This window comes from Berghia stephanieae, chromosome 10 (assembly GCF_034508935.2).
Source record: "Berghia stephanieae isolate SIO BIC M18660-M18661 chromosome 10, UCSD_Bste_1.3, whole genome shotgun sequence".
In the NCBI taxonomy this organism is placed as follows: domain Eukaryota; kingdom Metazoa; phylum Mollusca; class Gastropoda; order Nudibranchia; family Aeolidiidae; genus Berghia; species Berghia stephanieae.
This window is the reverse complement of record NC_088369.1, coordinates 12685643-12710165: the sequence shown is the minus strand read 5'-3', so window position 1 is coordinate 12710165 and position 24523 is coordinate 12685643. Positions and strand designations below refer to the sequence as shown.

General features: G+C 33.4%; 1 protein-coding gene and 1 long non-coding RNA gene across 4 annotated transcripts; one reads left to right on the top strand and one right to left on the bottom strand.

Moving 5' to 3' along the window:
• Positions 1-248: 248 nt before the first annotated feature.
• Positions 249-8212, bottom strand: LOC144980531 (uncharacterized). Its single transcript, XR_013646921.1, has 4 exons — positions 7884-8212; positions 4956-5068; positions 4353-4429; positions 249-2141 (listed from the first exon to the last, which is right to left on the bottom strand). It is a non-coding gene; the product is annotated as an uncharacterized LOC144980531 (long non-coding RNA).
• A 3424-nt stretch (positions 8213-11636) lies between these two features.
• On the top strand, positions 11637-23897 carry LOC144980530 (ras-related C3 botulinum toxin substrate 1-like). Of its 3 annotated transcripts, none has more exons than XM_078928187.1 (6): positions 11637-11757; positions 14990-15215; positions 16232-16346; positions 18442-18559; positions 19385-19545; positions 21340-23897. In XM_078928187.1, exons 2-6 carry the CDS (start codon positions 15091-15093, stop codon positions 21415-21417), a joined length of 597 nt encoding a protein of 198 aa, XP_078784313.1. In that variant the 5' UTR covers positions 11637-11757; positions 14990-15090; the 3' UTR covers positions 21418-23897. The 3 variants fall into 3 exon arrangements, with proteins under 3 accessions (XP_078784313.1, XP_078784314.1, XP_078784315.1); XM_078928188.1 differs by lacking the exon at positions 11637-11757 and adding an exon at positions 11792-11870; XM_078928189.1 differs by lacking the exon at positions 11637-11757 and adding an exon at positions 14682-14792.
• Positions 23898-24523: the final 626 nt, after the last annotated feature.

Sequence of the window (24523 nt, the reverse complement as noted above, 5' to 3'; positions counted from 1 at the left end):
TAGAAGACACAGTATGAACCCCCCTGGCCACTATGGGAGGTCAGGAACCCCGCCCAGGTGGTAGGGACTGGGTGAGTAATAGCGCTGGTGGTAGGGACTCAGTGAGTAAAAGCGCTGGTAGGAATTCAGTGGTGTCACTGATTTTATGACATTAGAATATAAAGAAATTTACAACTACAATCAGACTAATGATTTTACAAAAGGTCCCCACAAAAGTATATCTTTAAATTATTAAACAAGTCTGTTGATTAAATTAAATTATAATTTTATTTTAAAAGATCAAGAAAATGTCGAAATAAAAATGAAAGTTTTGACAACCAAAATGTACCTATTCCGTAACATATAAAGACACACAAACAAATCTTGTCTTCTTGCTCCTCTGTAATCTTGACACAGCATTGCTCTGATATTTCGTGAAGATGTGTAGCATGAACACTACTTCACTCTATACCGATCACGACCCAACAAGTATTGAGAACAACCATGCTTCTCAAATTTGTTTTACATACAGGACTTTGCACTATCCTTTTGAATCTGGATAGAGACTTGACCGACTCAATTGTTAACGGGCACCTTTTTACTGTCACACTCTTTTATTGGGATGTGATATTACGACTTATAATGTCCCTTTTTATTTCGTCACTGACCGACCACCTTTGAAATTTTGATATTCTACAACACAGTGTTTGGTCTCCTGTGTTATATTTGTTTTATTCTGTACCGACCTGTATAACACAGTTTCTGCCTTCTCTGTGTTATATTTTTATTGGGACATATAGTAACAGATTTGCCTTCTCTGTATTATGAATTGGTCACCCGTTCACGGACTGACACAGTACAGTAGCCTGCACTATGCCTTGCTATCTTCCGGCCCCAAACGTACTTCACACAATCAACCCTGCATTATGTGAAGGATAGCTAGTGACGTTTGGCGACTGAGAGACGTTGTCATCACAAGATAGCATAGCAACAGGTTTGAAAAATACCAACTTGTGGTTGCCTAAAGCTAATATCCCATTGAGACTTAAGCTCGTTCTACAGTAACGTGACAGCCCCACCCACGTTAAAAATTTACTTTTTTGGTGGTTTATTACATGAAAATAAATTTTACAAATGGACAATGAGTAAAGGTATTAAGGGAATTCTGTATGAAATTTCCTGTGTAGAGTCACATTTGAAAAATTTCGCAGTCTAACTGTCTCTGTCGTGTCAAGGGCATCTTTATGGTCGCATGTCTCTGTTATCTGGAGTCCCTGTCTGGTCAGTCTGTGTGTCCATAACGTCTTTGGTCTCTCTGTCTGGTCAGTTTGTGTGTCCATAACGTCTGTGGTCTCTGTCTGGTCAGTCTGTGTGTCCATAACTTCTGTGGTCTCTGTCTGGGCAGAGTGTGTATTTATAATGTCTGTGGTCTCTGGTCAGTACGTGCATTTACAATGTCTGGTGTCTCTGAAAAGTCAGAAAGAGGGTTAGAATGGGGATTTGTCTGTATTAAGTCAGTCATGTCAACAATGTCAAAGTCTTTATCTTCAGAGACAAGAGTCAAAAATTGTTCCAACTGGGAGATTCTTTGCAGAAACTGATGTTCTACCATAACTTGAAATAAGCTATTGATCCTGTTTGTCACTGAAGATACAATTCGATACAGTCCTTCCTGTGTATTTGTCACACGTCATACTGGTACAATGTCAGTTTCAGGTTGGTCATGGATTTCCAGTCTTTCGCCCGCCATGACCCTCATCATCTATGCACATAATATTCACAAGTGGATACAAATATCGATTTACTTTGTATGTTGCATCCATAACAAACACATCACAAAAAACACTCAAATCACGCCTCATTCTTCCCGTTACTTAAAACAAATACTCAAAACCAACATCCTCATTCACACTGAACTTTGTTACACCTCCTTCCTCCTCTATCTCTCTCAGTAATTCCTGTACCGTCTCACCGTCCGTCCTGTCAATATCAGTCTTGAACAATCTCCGCTGCAAATCTTCGACATCTTTAGGCAATACATTTTATCCTTGGCTTGATTGAATGTATTGCCTAAGTTGGGTTGTGGACACCTTAGTTTTAGCCATAGCCTTCACTGTCTCATTCACGAGGGGCAGGCGATTCTCCGGATAAAGTGAGGATGGCTAAATGTAAAAAGAAAAAAGATTAAAAGTACAAAATTGTATGCAATAGCATTCAATTCAGACCTGCCAGCTAACAAAACAATAAAAAGCATTTTATTTTTTATTGACAATTTAAAGACAAAAATCTGCATATAAACCCATAATGCATGAGTTGTGTTTGTCACTCTAAAATACTTGAATGAACTAAAATGCAACAGGCGCTCATCAAATTCAAGGGTTAGGGAGCGTTCACATATTACGTCATCAAAAATTTGCCCTTTTTAGACCCCCCCTCCCCCAAGTCATCACTTGTCATCATTGACCTGACCCCCCCCCCCCCCCAACAGATGATGACGTCATCTAATTTAATAAAAACTAAAAGATAACTTTAATTTCACAATATTTATTATTCATTTTTCGAACCATAAACATTGATTATCAACGTTTGATAAAACACATTCAGACATTTTATTAATTTCAGAAACTGTTGATAATTTATGTTTTACGATACAATGGGGACATAAAATTTAAATTTGCAAAGATAAAATCTAACACATTATTTAAATTAGGCTACTTGGTGCAGGTGCTATTTAAAAAAATTCAGAAAGTGTAATTTAAAATAGTATAGGAGGCAAATTATTTTATAGCATATTAGTCTTTTAGTGGAATGAATTTCTGTTTCAATTTCCAAACATAAAATTAATTGATTCAAAAATGTTTCTGCCTTGGACCTCTGGCAATGTACTATAAATAGTATCATCAATTTCATCTTCATCTTCATCATTTTCTCCCATTTGCTGTTCTTCATGTATGCCGCATTTTCGTGAATGGTCTTTCATTGCTGTGATCGAGGAGTGATACAATGAACATTTAGGGCAAGTTCGCCTTTTGAGAAGTGATACCCCTTTCCCATTTTGTTTCTTGAGAGATGGGCAATACTCATCATAGCAATTTATCTTTAGCTGTTTTGAAAGGAACAAATTTTGAAATAGACTTAATTTGCCTATGTTTTGATGACATCATCTTGGGTCTGACCCCCCCCCCCCCCCCATGTCAACACATGTCAACATTTGGTAGACCCCCCTCCCCCCCTCGTTGATGACGTAATATGTGAACGCTCCCTTAAATGAATGACTGCAGAATTCCCAACAAACGTCGCTTCATTGTCTTTGTAACATTTTCATGGCATACAAAAACGCAATAGAGTGGTCACCATTTATAATTAGTCCTCAGAAATCAAGCACTTATAACTGCATCGTACTCATAGTCAAAGTCAAATTTTATTTTGAAAAGTCTATGGACAACCATCAAATCTTAAAATTCCTTATCTGGAACAAAAAAAAAAAAACAAAGACAAAAAAAAAAAAAGACCCAAAAAAATACCACCACCTAGATCTGCTTATATTGTCTTACAGGACTTAATAGCGCTTACAACACTATAAAAAGGATGATGATATGGTGACTGATTCAATAAATAGGGAACAGTAGATTTCACGAGCACCTCAAAGATGTACCAATTTTGACATTACCTCAAAGTCTCACCGAGACACAAGCAAAGGATCCTGCTAAAACATTTACATAATGCAATAATATTCAAAACCTATAACAGTACATAACAGAGAGATGATTTACAGTATAAAAAATCATCTCAAGAAGAAAGGTACTGTATTTGACTGTCTGCCTCCAACTAAAGACCCCCGCAAGGACCAGGAAAAAAATGAGCAATCTTAATCCATAACAAAGACAGGGAGCAACATGGAAAGGGAAAACAAATATAAGGGATAGAAAAATGTGAACTCTCTGCCCAGAACCCTTCCAAGAAATTTTTTTTTTTAATAAAAAAAAATACAAATTCTGGAACAGTCAATTTTGTCACAAGCTGGTCATCATCTCTCCATCTTAGTGCGCCACCTTGAATGTATCGTAATAAAATATGAGTTGGAATGGCTGTTGTTCTTTAAACATTTGGTCCTGGTGTCAACAGTGCATTTACCTAACTAATCTATTACTATATATTACACTCAATAGTGGGAGGGGGGAGGGACAATTAAGTACTGAAAATATAAAGTAACAAGAAAGAAAAAATAATACATATTTATAAAAAAAATTGAGTCTAATTGCGACTAAAATAGAATTTGCGATTAATTGCTGTCAAGTGTAAAATTTTCGGCAGCGAAAAACTGCAGGGACAAAATGTCGATGGAAAATAAGTATAAAATGAATGAGTCTTACCAATTTATCGCATGGGTGATTTTCATGGTTGTGATTAGCCCCTGTAACCCTCAGAAGCCAGTATTAATTTCAGAGTCCTGCATGGTAAGAAAAACTTTTTATTACAAAATAATAAAATTATCCACAACATAGTATGATAAAATATTAATAGCGTTGTCACTTGCATACCTCAATTGTGAAGGATTTCAACATGCAGATTATAGAGCAATTGAAAATAAATCTTAATAAGACATTCAATAATAATACTAATCCAGCGCAATCAGATTTTTTGAACAAATCAAGTCTTTCACTTTTTAAAACTGTTCTGGTAACAGTTGAACTATTGTCTTGCTGCATTACATCGTGCAGCCCGCCCACTGAAGACTGTAAATGAGCTGCAGATAGGCACACAGTGCCTCTTCCTCTGGATGTATTAAAATTCAGAATCAGTTTGATTGCTTTATTAAAATTGTCTTGGCAATCAAGATAGAAAAGCTGATGGTGATAATTTACTTCCGAGTTATGCTGAAATATTATAACCTTGTGCATATAATATTTTCATTTTTTTTAAATATGTAAAAGTAAAAAAACACCTCCTGCCCCCGTCCAAAAACAACCTCCTACCTCTGGTTAGGGCGAACTCCTTTGCTTGAAGTCAATCGCTTTTTGCCCTGCTTGCATTCATAGACACAAAAGTCATAAATTAGCCAACTTTCCTCAGGGTGATATGATGGAAGCTGAAAAACACGGAATAATATAAAAGATCATAACATAAATACCTAAATATTAAGTTTAAAAATTGCAATATTTTCTCCAACTGAGACAAAGGTGTTACAGTTCAGTACGTTAGAAGAATAAGAAAGTAAGTCGAGAGTTTTCTCGAAGAACTTAAATTTGTGACGCGGTACTCAAATCAGGGACTAGGTCAAAAGCTGAATGGAATGGCACAAATGGAAAGCCAAAGGCATGTTGTTTTCAATATTTAAAGTCAATAAAAATTCAAATTCTGTGCATTCTAATATGAGGCAAACAACTACAGACCACACTAAATTGAATTGTATTAAGATAAAGGATCTTGTCACATTCAATCAAGCTGTCATTTGAGAAAAATTACTTCATTATAAATTGAAGTTCAGATCGCATGTTTGAAGCCGTATGAGGAAAATTCATGTATCTGTGTATAAGCCAAGTTTCATCAAAATCACAGTGGCAACGAGTGTCTAATATTTGCCACCAGATACACTCGTAAAATTTGAGTGTAGGCCTATTTAGCAAAATCATATATTAGGAATGGTTTATACTACATCATAAAGTAGCGCATGCCCGTCATCATCCTGCATCTTTTTTATATATATATAAATATTAAAAAAAGAATTGAGCTTTCATAAGCCGCAATATCCACCAAACATGCTCAAAGCACTTTACAAAGGATCCATGACTAGCAGCAACACGTAACAAGTAGAACGTTAGGCGATGTTTTTCTTCTGACAGACAACGCTCTTAGCGGATAGGAAATCATACACATGAGTACAGTGAGAGAATGTGAGTCCTTGATGAGGCTCGACCCCAGGACCTTCCAATCCGGAAGTGAGTGCCACACAGCCGCATATATCTTGGCTGTTCTTGAGAATTTGCCAAACACCTACAAACTAATTAGTAAAAAGAGGGGAGATGGGCAGAAATAGACAGACAGACACACACTCAGAGAGAGAGAGAGAATAATATCAGTTGCCTGTGGTGTCAGTCCGTTTAGGAGTGAGGTGGCGGAAGAAGTAGTCTAGCACTAGTACTTGGGTAGTAGTAGTAAGTAGTAAATAGGGGAGGTCTTCTGCACGTTCCTTGAGCTAAGGAAAGTATTCCTTCAACTAACCTTAAAATAAAACATTGTACATTTCCAACACTTGGACCTGCACTATGACCTATAACTAAAACTAACAGACAAAAAAAAAAAAACCCCGCTAAGACTCCTCTCCAGTACCTTTCAATATTTCAAATTGAATTATAATGGCTGCGGAAAACTAAAACAATGGTCATATAAGGAAATTTACAAATCAATCAAGTTGTTCTACAGGTTTTAAAATGAAAATATGAAGTAACAAGATATCACTCTAATATAGTGACACCTAACTAACACTAGACATCACACCAGCAGCAATGCTGAGCGGAGTAATTTTACTTTTTTCACTAGCAACCAAGTTGCCACATTGGATTTTCTTTCTTTACTTTTTTTTTTAGTGTTCTGCTAATGTGCAATCTACATTTAAAATAAAAAGTGGCATCTTTCATTTCTTCTAATTCTTAACAGACACGATTATGTCCACTTCACAACTCAACAACAGGGACAATTTTTTTCACTTCTTGAGGCAGTTTTTTCTTACTTCTTTTAAATTTCATTTTTTTTAAAGCTTCTTTATTGATTTGATTATAAGTTCTATTGTTCTTTTTTTATTATAATTTCATTGTCAATATCATTTTCATCCGTCATCAGCATACTTTTACAGTACTTTTACCATGTTATTCTTACGCTCTTACAGTTACAGTACAGCAGAGCGATACCTAACGCAGACCTTTAAAGTGCTACTAAATTTGAAAAATTAAAATAAAACGTTTGACAAAAGATCCACAGTTCAAAAGCTAAAACAATTATAAAGTGAAACTACCTCGAGGCTCGAGGAACATCGGGGGTAAGGTCTCCCGCCCAAACTGGGCACTGGGGGACTGGAAGTCTAGAGAGCTGCGCCGGTGGAACCCGTAATTTAGTTTCTTAAACGGTTCCGATCATTCAGGAGAGGAGTAGTACCTATCTAGTTGTAGTTATTAGTAGAAGAAGAAGAAGAAGAAGAAGAAGAAGAAGAAGGAGCATGTTCAGGTTCAAGTTCAACCCTCTTCTTAGTAGGCACTTGCAAGAATTTTTCAAAATAGTGGCTATGGGTATTAATTTAGCGTAGAAAAATAAAGGGGAGTGAAACATTAACTAGAGTGAAAAATTATCGCTCTGTCTCAACTGGTTAAAAAGTTATGACCGTTTATGTGGTGGAAAATCTCTATATAGATAGCTTAATAACTTAATAGGAAAAAATGTGACAAAAGCACAGCATCCCAATCCCAATGGATAATCACGTATAATTCAGAAACAGCTTCAGATACAACTTTCAAATTTTTACATGTGGTAAATAAACATCTCTGTAATACATTGCAAACAGAAAATGAATTATTTTGAGAAAGAAAAGTATAGTTTAGAGCTGAGACAGCTGAAATCAAGGAAAAATAGATCACGACATGCAAATGAATGGCCGATTGGAATTTTGGAAAAGTCAATAATAAAATATTTATTCACATGAAGATAGACCAAATACACCACTGAATCGGCGTCATTTAGTTGTTCACTTTGAACTTTTCAAAATGAAAATAGACCTCATACAAGCAAAGATATGAACTGACAAATGTTTGAGGTGGTGTACTCTTCTTAGTTGATAGAGTTAGGAGTGAGAATGACGAGAAATGAGTTGCCACTTAATTAAGGAAAAAAATTGTTGTATCTAGTTTACTTACCTTCTTTGTTGACTTTTTAATAAAAAGTACATTATTCTCATTTTCGAATGTTTTCAAATTGGAGAAAAGATGAGAATGTCTCGTTTACCGAGAGGGCCATTTTTTTTGCTTCACACTTCTCAAAGAAAGACCGCGAAAATTGGAGGCTGGGGTCGGCTGGTCCTTGAAAGCTCACAAATGCAACTTTAAACGCATAAGAGTGCTGGGAGTAGGTAGCTACAAATAGGTAAAGGAGCGGTGGTTTGCAACTTTAAACACATAAGAGTTCTGGGAGTACAAATAGTGAAAAGCGGTAGTTTTCGCTATTTGTAGTGGTAGTACAAATAACCACTTCGTTATTATTATTATTATCATCATCATCATCATCATTATTATTATTATTATTATTATTATTATTATTATTATTATTATTATTATTATTATTATTATTATTATTATTATTAATATTAATATTAATATTATCATCATCATCATCATCATCATCATCATCATCATCATCATCATCATCATCATCATCATCATCATCATCATCATCATCATCATTATTATTATTATTATCATCATCATTATTATTATTATTATTATTATTATTATTATTATTATTATTATTATTATTATTATTATTATTATTATTATTGTTATTATTATTATTATTATTATTATTATTATTATTATTATTATTATTATTATTATTATTATTATTATTATTATTATTATTATTATTATTATCATTACTATTTATTATCATTACTATTATTATTATTATTATTATTGTTATTATTATTATTATTATTATCATTATTATTATTATTATTATTATTATTATTATCATTATTATTGTTATTATTATTATTATTATTATTATTATCATTATTATTATTATTATTATTATTATTATTATCATTATTATTATTATTATTATTATTATTATTATTATTATTATTATTATTATTATTATTATTATTATTACTATTAATTTATTTACTGAGTTATCCATATATGCATTAATTTATTATTCTTTCCTTTATCTAATTTGGTTATCTGTCGAATAGTAATTTTATTAATAGTAATGTAGTAATATGTACATCCTTCCATAGGGCCCTAGTTATTTTCTCCCATGAAATATTATACCTTATCTATATATATATCTCTACAATCTAATTCTATTTATAGTTATTGTTATAGATCGTAAATCTAAAACACGTTGATTAGCGCAGTGCTCTAGCTGTGATTTTGTATCCGGGTCCGTTTGATTGGAGGAAAATACTTATGCCATTGTCCTGAATAGAGGACAGCATGCAAGCAAGCAAGCAATTGTTACTGTCGATTTAACTCCTCAAAAACAGCTATGAAGTTCATGTACTATCTTAAATTGAGAAAAGATTGTTTGAGCAAAGTAACAAATTACTATCATAGTGGTAAAATCTAAGTCGGATAAAACACATAAATCCACATTATCTATAATGCATGCAATAAAACCAATATAGTCTAAAGGAAAGTAAACAAAACGAATTCGACCCACCTTTTCAAAACGGTAATATATCGGTATGAATCGGATCCAGTCAAAGTAAAATGAGAATAAAATAGTAAAGAAAGATACGAACTTCGAGTCTTTTGCAGACAGTGTATTTATTATTCTCTACCGCAGACTTTCATATTTGTGGCAATTAATTCAATAGGATTCAATAGTATTAGTATGATGTCACGTCCACCCAGCAACCAGCAGCTTGGTTCGAAACAAAGAAATCGGTACTTCTTATTCTTCATGCTGGCTATAACTTTTTCACATGTCATGTGATCAGAATGTATAAAAGTCAAAACATGATCAGATTTAAAATGTTTTTCTCCACTGGATACACTGTCATGCTCTTCGGAGAAATATTTCATAAGGGCGTCCGCCATTGTTCCGATAGTTTAGAACCAGTTACTATGCGTCATTACGAGGGAAGTGACGTCACGACTGTTGAAGCCTATTCCCAGGGCTTTGGTCATCCCGACATAGTATCGACGGGAGACAATGGATCACAAATTATTTTTATTCAAGCCATGGGAATTTGTCTTCAGAATCTATGTTGGTAAAAAAAAAAAGAAAAAAAAAAGAAAGAATAACAAGGGAAAAAAAAGCAACAACAAAAATAAACAAGATTGAATTACAAAGCATTAAACTAAGAAAAAACCCAACAAAAAACAAAAACAAACCCAAATCCCCCCAAAAAAACCAACAAAAAAACCCAACAAAAACCAACAACAAAACAATCCAAAAAACAAAAACAAAACAGAACAAAACAAAAAACAAAAACAAAAACAAAACAAAGATAAACCAAAAAAACAAAACAAAACAACAAAAAAAAAAAAACAAAAAACAAAACAAAACAAAACAACAAAAAAAAAAAAAACAAAAAACAAAACAAAACAAAACAACAAAAACAAAACAAAAACTAAAAGAAACAAAAACAAAATAGGCTAAAAGAACAAATCGAGATAAACAAACCAAAACGACCCAACAACAATAGTATGTATATACAAAACAAAACAAAACAAACAAACAAAAAACAAAACAACAGCAACAACCAAAAAACAAAAAACAAATAAACAACCCCCCCCCCCCCTTCCAAAAAAAAAATAAAATATATATATAGAAACATTAAAAAAATAAAAAAAAAAAATAAAATAAAATAAAATAACAAAACAAAAACAAGAACAAAAACAAACAAACAAAACAAAAGAAAAACAAAATAAAGGCTACCGTATGCTTTTAGCTCGGGAGATAAGGCAATGTTTTATTTGTCTCTTTTATTTCTAAATCGTTAAAAAAAACAAATATATACACTTTAATCTGACAATCAACATAATCACATTGCAACATTTTATTTGGAAGTCACGCTTGGCTGGCTACAGAATGAATTACCAAAGCAACTACAACTACAAGAATAAATTATATATAGAATCTCAGTTTTCAGTCCGTTCCCACCCTCACCTGAATTAAGAATAACAAACAATAAAGGCATAGAAAATTCATTTCTATGGGATAATCAAGAATGTTTAGGTTTTTTTTTTAAAGTAAGAGCCTCTCGCAACTTATGGGATAATAAGTATGCTGCCCAATCTAGTTCTTATTTAAAATGTCTTTAGCAAAGGAATTAAGCACCGTTCATGACTTCATATTTTACTTGACCCAACAAAGCCACTCCCCTCGGTGCCAGACGAAGAGAGGGAGATAATCAGGGTTGCCAGTTTGGCATTTTAAATGCCAGATTCCAAAATCTGGCATTTTTGAAAACCGTTTGGCATTAGAAAAATCATTTGGCATTTGGCATTTTCATTTGGCATTTTCTTTTCTTGTATATTATACTTCAAATGACACCTTTTCTTAATTATTTCTAAACGCGTAAAAACAAACATCTTCACATTTCTTTTTCATTCTTAAAATCCAACCGTGGTGTAGTGGTTTAGCACTCCACTTAGTAGTCAGTAGGTAAATAATTACCCCAACAGGAAATTTAGTATAATTCAAAAAAAAAAAAAAAGAAAAGAAAAAGAAAAGAAAACACGCAAGCCACCAGGATATGATAGTAAATTGTCTATCAAAAGTGAGTAGTTTTCTTAGTGGGGGTGGGAGTCAACAGACTTTGGCATCTTTTTGAGTGTTTTGGCATTTTTTGAGTCTTCCCCTGGCATTTTGTTGAAAAATAATCTGGCAACCCTGGAGATAATCCAAGAAAAAGGAAGTGAATTTTTTCATTGGCTGCTATTTTTATCCTGTGATGTGAATGAAGTAAAAATGGCCGTCATGTCGATGGCCGGTGTAGGAAGTGTATAAATAAATCAGAGGATTATTAATATCATTCTTATTATTCTCCTGCCAGGGTTGATGGTAAGTTTGCATGCTTGGTTTATAATCATCTTGATTGACCATATGCCACCACTCTGTAGTTGTATTCATACAAGAAGTAATTAGAACAAGCCTCGAAAAGTCTTGTATTCACGGTAAGGAAGTTCGTGTTTGGATGACTCAACCTATCATCTCTGTTCCGATGAGAAAGAACTTTGATGGGTTTATCAAGTGCTTTGTCAAATGCTTCAATTTATGTTTTCGTTCTATTACTGTTGACTTTTGTGGAGGATCAAATCATGGCGTGAATTTAGTCTCATTTATGTATTAAAGTCGTTACCATATTTGACTCGACTGCATCTTCAGAAGTCAGTTTGTGAGTGAGTGTCATCCAGTCAGGGAATTCACGATGTGAGTCGTGAGCAGTCTAGGTACTCACCCTCAGGCACATGCATTTTCATTTCAATTCATATTAGACTACAGTAATGTATTGCAGTGAACAATGCACATCCACCGCAATCGATCAGCCTGATATATTCGATGAGATGTTAAAAAAATAATTTTATGTTATCTATCTAAATCTAAGAGGAGTGAGTAGGAGAGGACTACTTATACTTATACTATTAAGGACTTAGGCTTAGTACGTTAACGTTTAGTTTAACTAAACTAGATAACTGATTTGCTGAGATTTTTTTTTTCATCTCCTGTCGATAACTCTGATGAAGACATTTTTCACTTGTGCAATACTCACCAGGTTCTGCTGTTCAGGTCAACAAACTTTTCAGTTAATTTATCTGCTTTAGTTTATTTTACTGTTGAATGAAGTCATTTTTTAAACCGTTATTCAGAATTGGTTGTTCAATCTTTTGATCTGTCTTAAAATTGTAAGTAAATTGATTAATTGTATCGGTCTGGTCATCTCTCCCATTTACAGTTGGACGATTTTACCCTCATTTTTCAAGATCTATTTCACTTTCCCTACCGATGACTAATACTAATAGTGTCAGTTTTAAATGAAAGAGCTCTTTTATGTACAATAAAGAAATGCTTCCGATGAACTTTCTCAAAACCTTTTATAGTGCCGGATAGCCCACTCATCCTTAAAACCGACAAATTGATATGATGGAAATCCAATCAGTCTAGGACTGGAATGCTCTCAAGTTATCTTTTATTCAAAATGTCAAAAAATTGTGAAGATAATTTGAGATTAGGCCAGGGAACACATACATTGTTTCTAATTTTGCAGAGAGACTCTCTTTAAATAAAATTTCTTCCAGTTTTATGGTTATAATTTCAGACTTCAATGTTTTCACATAGAGAGCAGAGTAACTTTTACAACAGTAAAGTGATCTGGGGCAATAGTAAGTTGTTAAAGACTGGAACGCTCTTCCTGAATCATGTGTGTACACAACACACCTTTAAGCGAAGATTATCAAAATTATTTTAACCTAAATACCAACAATTGCTGCCACATTCAACAACTCTCTCCGCCCTCGAATACAAATACTCAGAATTGATTCAACTTCGAGTAACATTCAGATTCAGATTCAGAAGTCATGACATTGCAATTACTGCTCTCTTTGGTGAAAATCATCACTGCCAATTGAGAATTGGATCCTGAAAGTTTCATTTTTACACTTAACTGAGCAACCATGATATCATTGTTATTATCGTAAAGAGTAGAGATAAAATTTTCTTTTGGTTTGTGGTTGAGTCACTTTACCCAGACCTGCCTACTTGAAATTGGGAAAATCTGTATTTTTCAGATGGCTAAAATATTGTAGGCATTTTAACTCAAACTCAAAATGAACAATTTGTCCTCAATTAGTTAAAATAATGCTTTTTAAATTTTACACTCCATTTTATCCCAACTCTGGCATCAGAACATCGTTTTCAATGTTTTATTGAAGTAAAGATCTTTATATTATATAGTTCTCCGGTTAGAGTTAGAGCCAAAACTTTGTAGTATTACAATTTTTCATTGTGGCAGGCAGGTGTGCTATACCCCACACAACTTGTATTGTGTTACCACCCAGCAGAAATGCACCAAAAAAAATAATGTACATCCTATCTAACCTAGAGTGAAAAGGCAATGATGATGATGACGACGATACGATACGAAGAACAACCATTGTTTTGGTTCCATGAAAATCAAATAATAATTTGCTGAAGATATTACTTTGTCTTCCATCTTTCTGTTTGTTTTTTTTTGTTTTTTTTTTTTTTGCTCTAAATTTTCCATGTTTTGCTTATCCGCGGTGACGAAATCTTTTTCATGGTAATTCGGTTGTGAAAGACAGATAATTTAATGCATTTCAATAACGCCTATAAAAATCAGTGAAAAGTGGAAGATTTACAAAGATTTGCAATTGCCAGTGATACAGATTTATATTTTATTTAACAGTCAGAGTCCTCTCCATATTTACCATAGTAATGTCATTAAATACTTTTAAAAAATTATTTTCAGTCAAGTTTCCCTCAGTGTCGTTCTGTTTTGTAGAGTTCTCCCATCTCAATTAAAGGGAGCAGTTATCCCTGGTTTCTTTGAGGTTTACTATATTCCCTCTATCTAACCAGTAGTGAATGAGTAGCTGGGCGGCTGGTCTATGAATATTAGATCTTATCATGTAAAGTACTTTGTGATAGAGACTTAAACTTAATAATATCCTGACTAAAGGGTAGAAGTAAATCAAGTTTTACTTTTTGAAGAACCCAGGATAACAGGGTAAGCCCTGGCTCTACTGGCCTTATGTAAAAGACTTACTTATTTTTATGATGTTAGGCTCAAGAGAATTTCTCATTGATCTTATGCTGTTTCTGGTTGATTGAACTCTCTGGCTGACTGAACTCTTTGCAATCCTTTTTTACAATTCATGTAACAGATATTGAAGGATTATTTACTTCCTCTATCATTGCCTGTCAATTTTGCAATGAAGTTTTCTTTGAAGTGAATATTTTTATATTTCCAATAATTTAGTTCCTTTTTCATTATCTTTAAAAATGTTTCTTCTTATGACCTATGAGAAATGCAGTGTTTTCCATGAATAATCTTACCTCATGAGATTTGAACTGCTAAAGTAAGATCTCTTTCTTAAAACTTATTTTTTACAAATTTTATTTTATTTTTTTGATTTATCATATTTTAAAAATTATAATTCTCTATTTGTAAGAATGACAATATCGACTGCTCTAAAGAATTTTGAAATTAAAAGACATAGCAATAGAATATAATATAAGGTTTCTTCTAAAAAATGATATTTTCTTATCTTTCAAGTTAAATCAGAGGTCCTGAGAAAAATCTTCCGAACCTACATTAGGATTCAAGAGGCAAAAAGGAAAAAGAAAAAAAGAGTGACGAAAAGAAATAGCGCGATCATGACAGACATGGCACAGGGTCGTCCTATCAAATGTGTGGTTGTTGGGGATGGTACTGTTGGCAAGACTTGCATGCTTATATCTTACACCACAGACAGTTTTCCTGGAGAATACGTCCCTACTGTGTAAGTTGTCCGAGGACATCAATTATTCTATTGTTGATTTCTAGAATTAAGTGTTGTAAATGATAAATTGTCCTTGTGATTTAGACGGATCTCTCATGTTGATCATAGTCATAGGTTTAATGATTATTTACTTTTATCCTTTCTCATTGTTTTAGATGGTTTGAATAAAACGGTTTAAGATGTTTGCATAAAAAGAGTTCTTAAGCCAAACAACGAAAAAATTAGAAGAAAATGAGATGATCTATTGTATCACACAGTAGAAGAATAGAACCATACAAGTGACAATAAGGAGACATGAACAAGTCAAAAAAAAAAAAATGCAAGTGAGAGGCCAGAACAAAATGTGTATGAATGTTTGTAATGATAAAAGCATTAAATCTCGGCTTTTGTGGGATTTTTTAGACATTGGATGACAGGAGAATTTAAAACTTTCAAGTAATACAGAGAAGGCTCCACTTTCTCAAAATAATGAAAGCATCACAACCAGCTATTGGAAAAATAAAAATAAATAAGAAAAGTAATTGTTTGCTTATTTATCTTAAAAAGTCTTTTCCATTTTGAGTGTAATCAGAGTTGTATGCGGTTTCATGGATGTTTTTCTCTCTGTATATGATGAAAGATTAACGGCTATGTGGTCTTGTGGTTTGGTACTCGGTTTCGGATCAGAAGGTCCTCAGCACATAGTTGAGTCCTTGGAATAGGCCCTTTACTCACATTCTCTCATTGTACTCAGTTAACAGCATTGTATCCGTTGGAAAAATATTTTAATATCGCCTAGCAGGTGTTATGTCTCGTTCTACATGTTACTTGTTGCTATTGGTCAAGGACCCTTTGTAAAGCATTTTTAGCACATTTAGTTGACATTTATTGCGCTATATAAAAGGTTATTTTTTATTTTTTTGTAAAAAAGACAATTTACCATTTATTTTTAACTTTTGCTGAAGTGGTTTGTGATTTTCATATATTATGTACGTTAGTGCAATCTATATTTTAGTGTCTTTGTTTGATCTTTATAGATTTGATAACTACACAGCCAACATGATGGTGGATGGCATCCCTGTGAGTCTAGGATTGTGGGATACGGCGGGTCAAGAAGACTATGACAGGCTCAGACCTCTCAGTTATCCACAGGTACAGAATCTGGATTCATGTGGACAGCGTTTGCAGTTCAATGGTTTAAAATAAAAAAATATTTTTAATTCTTTCAGCGCTAATGGCCGCACAGTGCAGCCAGTCTTGGAAGGCAAAAATAATAATGTAATCCATTCCCACTTCCTACAAAAGCACTATAGATTGAACCAATGATATCATTTCTTTCATCAGAACATTCAATTAGCCCTAGGGGGTTATTTAACTGAGATTTTGCACCGAATTCGAATGCTGCTTTGTCTTTGCTTGTCATTCTCATGCTGCCTCAATCAGGTGTCAGCCATTTTGTGACAGAAATGCGAATATAGCCTCGCGCTGAAAGAGTTAAAAAATGCCATTATTCATCCCCAAGGGGGAAATTTGTCTTTGGGGTCTATTCCAAGATAAGACAGAAGCAACCCAGGCATCAGCCGCAGAGCAGCATGGCGAGTTGTTGAACTCGGTACTTTTTGATAATACAAGGTTGCCAATTTTCCGTATATTTACGGAATTCTGTCTGTCATAAACTCTCGGTATATTTTTCCAATTACCTCTTCAATGGAAAAAAAAGTAAGTACATTATGTCTTTTTACTGGAGTTCAGTACTCCGAAAGGGGCCGGTCGATGTGTGTTTGCATAAAAGTTCAATAAATTTTTGCCTCCTGAATTGGCAAGCCTGATAATATGCAAAGACCATACTGCTGAGTCAAGCTGTTTTCGCGACAGTGCGTGCAGACTTAATGCTCATTCCATCTTAGTGCCCTTTTTTCTCATGAAACGTAATTTGTTCTGCTGCTAAAATTTGTTAGAAGAGGGACACAATTCCATAATAAATGAATGTTTTACAATGATGGGAATTTAAATTCATGAATGTGTTTATGATTGATTTGTCATGACACTTGAAATGGTTGTCTTAGAAAGGTTCTGGTCATAGAATTCCTCTCATATTTGTTTTTATTTTGCCATCATTAAAGCTAGGAGACATGACTATAGAAAATTTTGACCATCCAGGATTGTGGCCATTGTACTGGTTGTAATAGATAATTTTACTGTTTCTTTTCTGCTTTGAATTTTAATCTGGTCCTTTTTTCAACTTAAAAATTTGTTTAAGCTTTCATTTTGATCTGAGATGGTTGTGGTACAGAACCAGGGCTTAGATATAGATTTAAAGAAATTGAACTGACTAGTAACCTAAACCGACAAATTTAAATTGATTTAGATGAAGCTAAGTATGTAAATGGACACCCCCCCCCCTTAAACAGGGATGCCAATCTTCCGCGGATCCAAGGAATTCCTCCTGTTTGGAGGTTCCTCCCTTTTTTCCTCGGTTCCTCCCATTTTTCCTCCGTTCGCAAAAAAAAACAAAAAAAAAAAATTATTAATTTGCTGTCTCTGCTACTATTACTTACATCACCATCACCACAACTGCTACCTTAAACATCACACAATATGATCCTTGTAATCTTTGCAATATGATGGTGATATCACAAAAAATATAACTGCAATATATACATTAGATTTAAAAAAAAAAGTTTTATGTGTTTTATGACTCCTTCACCTGATCTTTGAATGGATAATAAATGCTCCCAAATTCATGGGAATTAGTCCCAGATAGCCTTATTTTGGCACTTAAAGAAAAAATTTTTCCGGGGGAGCATGCTCCCGGAACCCCCCTAGTAGGAGGCTGCCTTCGGCAGCCTGAGCCCGCCTTTGGGGGCCATGATGAGACGTCGATCATTTTCCTCCTTTTTCATCTTTTTCTGTTGGCATCACTGCTTAAAAAAAAAAAATAAGACAACCAATTCCTGCTTCTTGTTTTAATGAAATAGTTTAACAAAGGAACACTGCAGAATGTTATAGTTATCTGACTGCGTGATCAACAGCATTTGAAAATTTTCATTTGTGAATAATGAAAGCATGTTTTAAATCAAAATAATTTATCGATAAGGATGCTATTTTAATTCAAGGTTCCCTGGATTTTAATTCAAGTGTTAACTATTTTATATAAATGATTATTTAGTTGGCTTGTTTGTATTTGGAAGTTATTTAATGTAACAATGATGACTTTAGAATTGATTTTTTTCTTTTAAAATTCCAGACTGATGTATTTCTAATATGCTTTAGTGTAGTGAGCCCTTCGTCATATGAAAATGTGTTAACCAAGTGGAATCCAGAGATTAAGCACCATTGTCCTGAAGCACCCGTTATAGTTGTTGGTAAGAATCATCTGAAATACTGCATGCATGAGAATGAATGATAAAGGGTCGTTTTCAAATTAAAATTTAAAAAATGTTTGAATTGATAGACATTACTGTGCTGTACCATTTAAATTCTTGATAATCTATAATAGAATTATGTTTGTGTCAACTGAGATTTGTTTCTCATGTCCCAGGTTTAAGAGTTTTCCCCAAGATGAGGGTCATTTAAATCGATCAATATTTGAAGGACAAGTTTTCTGGCCAAATTTTTAGATATGTCTTTCCAGAGTCCAGCAGTTAACTGGTTAATATGCCAGACAATAATATAATGACAAGGGAAACAAAATCAACATTGATGTGTTTTGGACTTACAATGTCTATTTCACAAATCGCATACACATACCTACTCCTATTTTTTCTCCTTTTTGAGTACCCCATCGTAATTTGGAAAACTCCGATTTTTTTTTTTCATCCATGTCTTGACCAAAAAAAGATTTTTTTTTTTTCAAAATGTGAAAATGCGAAACTGATTTTTCATGTTGGTGAGTGCAACTTTGAAAAATTTGTGGTACTAGGTAATACTCATTTAGGGATGCTGGGCAACTTTCATTAAAAGTATCGGATATATAGTGAAATGAACGTTTTAAAAATAAAATTTAGGTTTACCCCTATTTTTTTCCCATACTCCTCTTTTTTTTTTTAGTTTGACTCCTAATTTTTTTTCAGCATAGGTTGGCAGTCAGGTATGCATACATATTGTTTTATTTTTTTCTAAGTTAAACTAACAAATTAAATGAGGTTTGAAGAGATGATAACCAAAATTTGATTGCATTTCATTCAAAGGAACCAAAATAGATCTGCGTGAGAACAAAGAAGCGATAGGATGTTTAACAGCCCAGGGATTGAATCCAGTCAAAAGGGAACAGGGAATCAAGCTGGCCAACAAGATTAGGGGTGTCAAGTATATGGAATGTTCAGCTCTTACGCAGCGAGGACTTAAGCAGGTATGATGCAATAAAATAACAATAATGAAATACGATGATTTGAAGTCTAGACTGAGGACAGAATATTTTAGATGAACTTTTCCTTATTATTTCAAATTCAAATTCTTCATATTCCGTTGGTATCAACAATACTTAATAGATCATCTACATTTGTAACATTTAATTTTCTTAAAAATTGTAACATTTATTTTAAAAAAATTCTCATGTCAACTATATCTTGTAGAGCGCCATCAAACACTTTTATTTATGTATAGGTTTCCACCTGGACATGGGCTATGGTGTTTCATCTCATAATGAATACCATAGGTATTTTTTCTGGCACTATTATGCTCTTAATATGTGTATGTCTTGTTTATTTCCGTATGAAATTAAGAATTATTTGTTTGTAGGAGTTGAAAAGCACAGGTTAAAGAAACAATATGTTACTATGTAAATCGCAATTAAATTTCATATTACTGTTATGTATTGTTATGTATCCTGTTAACATTTGAGTGTGTTCCTCTTAATGGGATCCTGTGCTGGTGCCTGGATGAGACTTTAAGGTGATCTCAGACTAAGTACATTGATGGTATGCTCTTGGAATCTACATCTATTCCCTATTTGAACCAATTCCCCTTTGTCTTATTTTTTCTTTTGTGCATTGATTGTAAATCTAAAATATTTTGACTAAAAAGTTAGACTAAGGGCGCTGATATGACCTAATTGTGTCGCAAGCAGGGCTGGCGGAGTCGGTTATTTTTATAACAATACAAGCCGCTTCATATTTGATATTGCATCATTAAAAGTACAAGCTCTTCATCATTTTTTGGCTACAGACTGATTAGCTCATTTCGAATAAACACATTAATATTGATTAATGATCATCAAATTTAAAAGATAAAACACATCCCCTTTTCCCATGAAAAAAAACACACAAAAAAGATTACTATTTGTGAATTTTAGTTTTGAAAAAGTTTTAATTAATAGTAATAGTTTTAATAGTTTTAGTTTTAATTTTTCAAAGTGAATTATAAATATAATATTCCCCTTTCCTGAAATATTATAAAGTCATTAATTCTATAGGCCTGTATACTATCTATATCTAGTATCTAAAATATTACACATTGAATGATATAAAAATGCAATGTCTGAAAGTGGTAAGGAGTCGGAGTCGGGACTTCTAAAACCGACTCCGACTCCACCCTCAAACAACCGACTCCTACCGACTCCGACTCCGACTCGCCAGCCCTGGTTGCAAGCACCATAAAACCTTTAAAAGCAATGAGTAATGAGCCTTTTTCAAGGACTCAACGATGTGCTGCTCAGAGCTGTACTTGAAATTTGGACCTTCCGATCTGAAGGCGAGTGTCTTTCCATAAGACCACGCAGCTGTACATCTATAACATGAGCTTTTATATAGTTCAATATCCACTACATATGATCAAATAGCTTTACAAGAGATCACAAGCCAATAGATTTAATCTTAAGGTGAATAACTGTTTTAGTAGCAGGGTGTATCGGCAGATTATACGGATTATGGGACATAAAAGAGTGAGGAAGGATGATCTTTATTGATGACCAGCATAATATAGAAAATAAGATGCCATCACTCTGAAACTAGAAGATAATTTACACAAGGTATGTAGTCAGTCCTCCGGAAGAATGGTTTTACACTTCCAATGAGATTGGAACCAGTTTTTTGGGCATCACACATTTGGTCCCTAATATTGTCTTGGCCATTTTGTTCCCCTCTCAATTTCCTTTCTCTTTGAATGTGATTCACGTTTTGTTTTCTATCAATTTCTTCCCTGGCAGGTTTTTGATGAAGCCGTACGAGCTGTGCTTCAACCTCAACCAGTCCGTAGACATCAACATAAATGTGTCATGCTGTGATGCAACCGTTGTCCTCTTATCTAGCCATCCATCCATCCATCCATCCATCCATAATATTCGTCATATGATCCATTTCATCCGGTCATTCATCCATCATTGTTGCATCATAGATTCACCTTTTGTTCATGTTTTCAAATTCATCATCATAATCATCATTATCATCATTATCATTATCTCATCATCATCATCATCATCGTCATCGTCATCATCATTCGCTGCAAATTAAACATATATGTGAATTTAAAAGGAAATGAAATGAAAGAGAAGAATGAACAAATTCTAATTTGTCGATGTTTGTCATTTACTTCAAACTCTAGGTGTGCTTCAATGCAATTTGTTCTTCGTGTGTAAAAAAAAAGATGTTTTGTGATAGCAAATGTGTGTTATTTGATTTGAAAGGCTGAATTGTTAAAGAGAAAGAGAGAGAGAGAGAGAGAGTGCGAGATAAAGAGAAAGAGAGGCGAATGTACAAAAACAATGTATTATGATAACTATGTTAAATTCTATATTGATGTCTGTGTCAACTGAGATTTGTTTCACATGTCAGGATAAATTTGAATATCCTTTTTCTCCTTCTCTGTGTCTTAGTAACATTGAGGCAAAGTCAGTTACGGATTTCCAAGACTTTAATAATAATTATTTTAAACCTCTCTTTTCCTTCATCTTGGTACAAATAGATTTCAACCATTTCTACACAGTAAATAATATAAAATAAGTAAAGATTGTTACGGATCCAAAACCCTTCCATAGTTAACTGGGTATTTTGAGTCCTAAACATTCCCTGTGACATATTTTATTCTTTAAAAATTAAAAAAATAAAAATATTAATTTTAATTCAATCCTTTTTCCGGTCTGTAGCTTCGAGTAGCTTTTTTTTTAGGCTTTAATGATAAATTTTCTAGGAATTCACATCAGTGGTCACTCTGTTATAACCTGCTAGTCTCTTGTGATAGAATTTTTACCATAAAAAACAACCGTCTAATATCCTACTTCTTGCGTCATTTCCCAGCTTTTTCAGCGACACATAATAGAGTAAATTGTCATTTCCCGGATTTTTCATTGGTACATAAGAGGGTAAATTGTCATTTCCCAGCCTTTTCTTTGGAATATAAGAGGGTAAATTGATTTTTATTAATCTGGCTTGAAATATCTCTCGAAATTTTGATTCATAAATATGCATTCCAATATTGGCAATACACACACAAACACAATGAAACAAAACAATCTTGGGTAGATTTTTTTTTTTTACACTGTTAAAAGCTTATCCAATGTACTATTTCAGAAATAGCTTAATTTCTCTTCCTTCTGAAATATTTCAGCAATTCCCAGTATTTTTGTCACCCAAGCAGTGGGTTATATTAGGCAGTGACCACTGTACCTATTCCACTTTTTTTTTTCCCTTATCAAATTTACGGATTGTCTTTTTGTCTTCTGTCTACAGCTCACTAAGAATTTGTAGGTTAAAAAGATAAATATAATCAGTCTAAAAAAATGAAAACAGTATTTTTTATGCAAGAATTACCAAAGCCATAATAACAGTGCTTGTTAAGTTATCAATCTTTTTATTCCATCAATCCACAGCTTAAGACAATCATTCATGTCATGCCTAGTTTTTTTTTGTTTGTTTTTCTTTTCCTTTACATCATGTGACAAAGTTTGAGAAGGTTCTTGGATCCTTTGAATTTTGTAGCCCGATGTGTGAACTTGATAAGCCATCTGATAAAATACAATTGAGACTCTGGAGCATGTACTTGCACATAAGACAACGACTGGAATTTCAGTTTGTTGTATTCATACAAAAATGCAACCGTTTTTCTTTTCTTTTTTTAAAAAATATTAAATTATATTCAAACATATGACAATATAAATAATGAGAAATATATCCTAATTTTCAGACAAAAATGCAACCATTTTTCTTTTCTTTTTTTTTTTTCAATATTAAATTAAATTCAAACATGGCAATACAAAGAATGAGTAATATATTATCCTAATTTTCACAGTAACGTAAAAAAAATAAAATAAAAATAAAAGGAGCTTATCAGACATGTGCATGGGCTTACAGAATTTATACTGTCGCAAAATAGATAGCAACTTAGCTGTTTTATTTTGATTATAAAGCTACATTTGGTTGACAAAGAAAAACAAAATAGGTCATGTGGGTTACCCAAAAAGTTTTGATTCAGATCTTCTTGATATTCAAGAGTAATTACGTGTTATGATAAGAGTAGTTTTCGCTTATCATTAGAATCTTCTTTTTTTTTTCCTAATCCTATGCATTGATTGTTTTAATAATGAATGGTGTTCTTGCCTTGCACTACTTACTCTTAAGTATATTCATCATTCTTTCTGAGAATTGTTTGATCTTTAAACAAAATCAGTGACTTTGTGAAAATGACATATATAGACCAATCCATTCGAAAGTGAGCTTTTCACGGCTTTTTGGATGCCAAAGACAGTAAATGAGGAAGTTTTATGAAAAAGGGGAAATAATTATTAAAAAAAAATTTTAGTCATTTAGACAAAACAAATAAGATTTTTCAGCCTTAACTAACTAGTAGAGAAGGGGAAATTTAATTGTCGGCTGGTAGTTGAAATGATCAAAGAAAGGTTGGAAAGAAGATTGCAAAGAATGACAGAACTAGCCTGATGACGGGTAGGGGCTATATTGATGATCTGCATTAAGGTAAAATACTAGAAAAAATCTGCCAGCCAAATTTAACATACCAACACACAAAACTGGGTGTCACCTTTAACATTTAAAATCGTGACTTTTATAATTTAGTGAGATTCAGAAGATAACGGACAGTTTAAAAATAGTAACGAAGAGTTATATAAGGAGATGGCTTTCAATACCTGCTAGGTGTCTTTTTCATCATTCAGAGAAAATCTCTCTTATCATTTGCCATTTATTTACTGAGTTAGATGAGAAAATACTTGTCTTCTTTGGGTTTTTTGAACAACGCCACGAGTGTGTTGGAGGTTTAGCTTTTCTCCTGGTGATTACGTGTCCAATTGATTGGCAGATGGTATAAATCATTTTCTAGTTGGGTGTTAGTTGACAGGTTTTGAATGTCAGCTCCCCATGTTATTTATATAAATATTTGTT

Excerpts from the sequence above, each read along its gene's own strand:
- LOC144980530 (XM_078928187.1), top strand. The coding sequence starts at position 15,091 with ATGACAGACATGGCACAGGGTCGTCCTATCAAATGTGTGGTTGTTGGG. Across the intron at positions 15,216-16,231 it reads GGAGAATACGTCCCTACTGT|ATTTGATAACTACACAGCCA; the intron begins GTAAGTTGTCCG and ends TGATCTTTATAG. Across the intron at positions 18,560-19,384 it reads AGCACCCGTTATAGTTGTTG|GAACCAAAATAGATCTGCGT; the intron begins GTAAGAATCATC and ends TTTCATTCAAAG.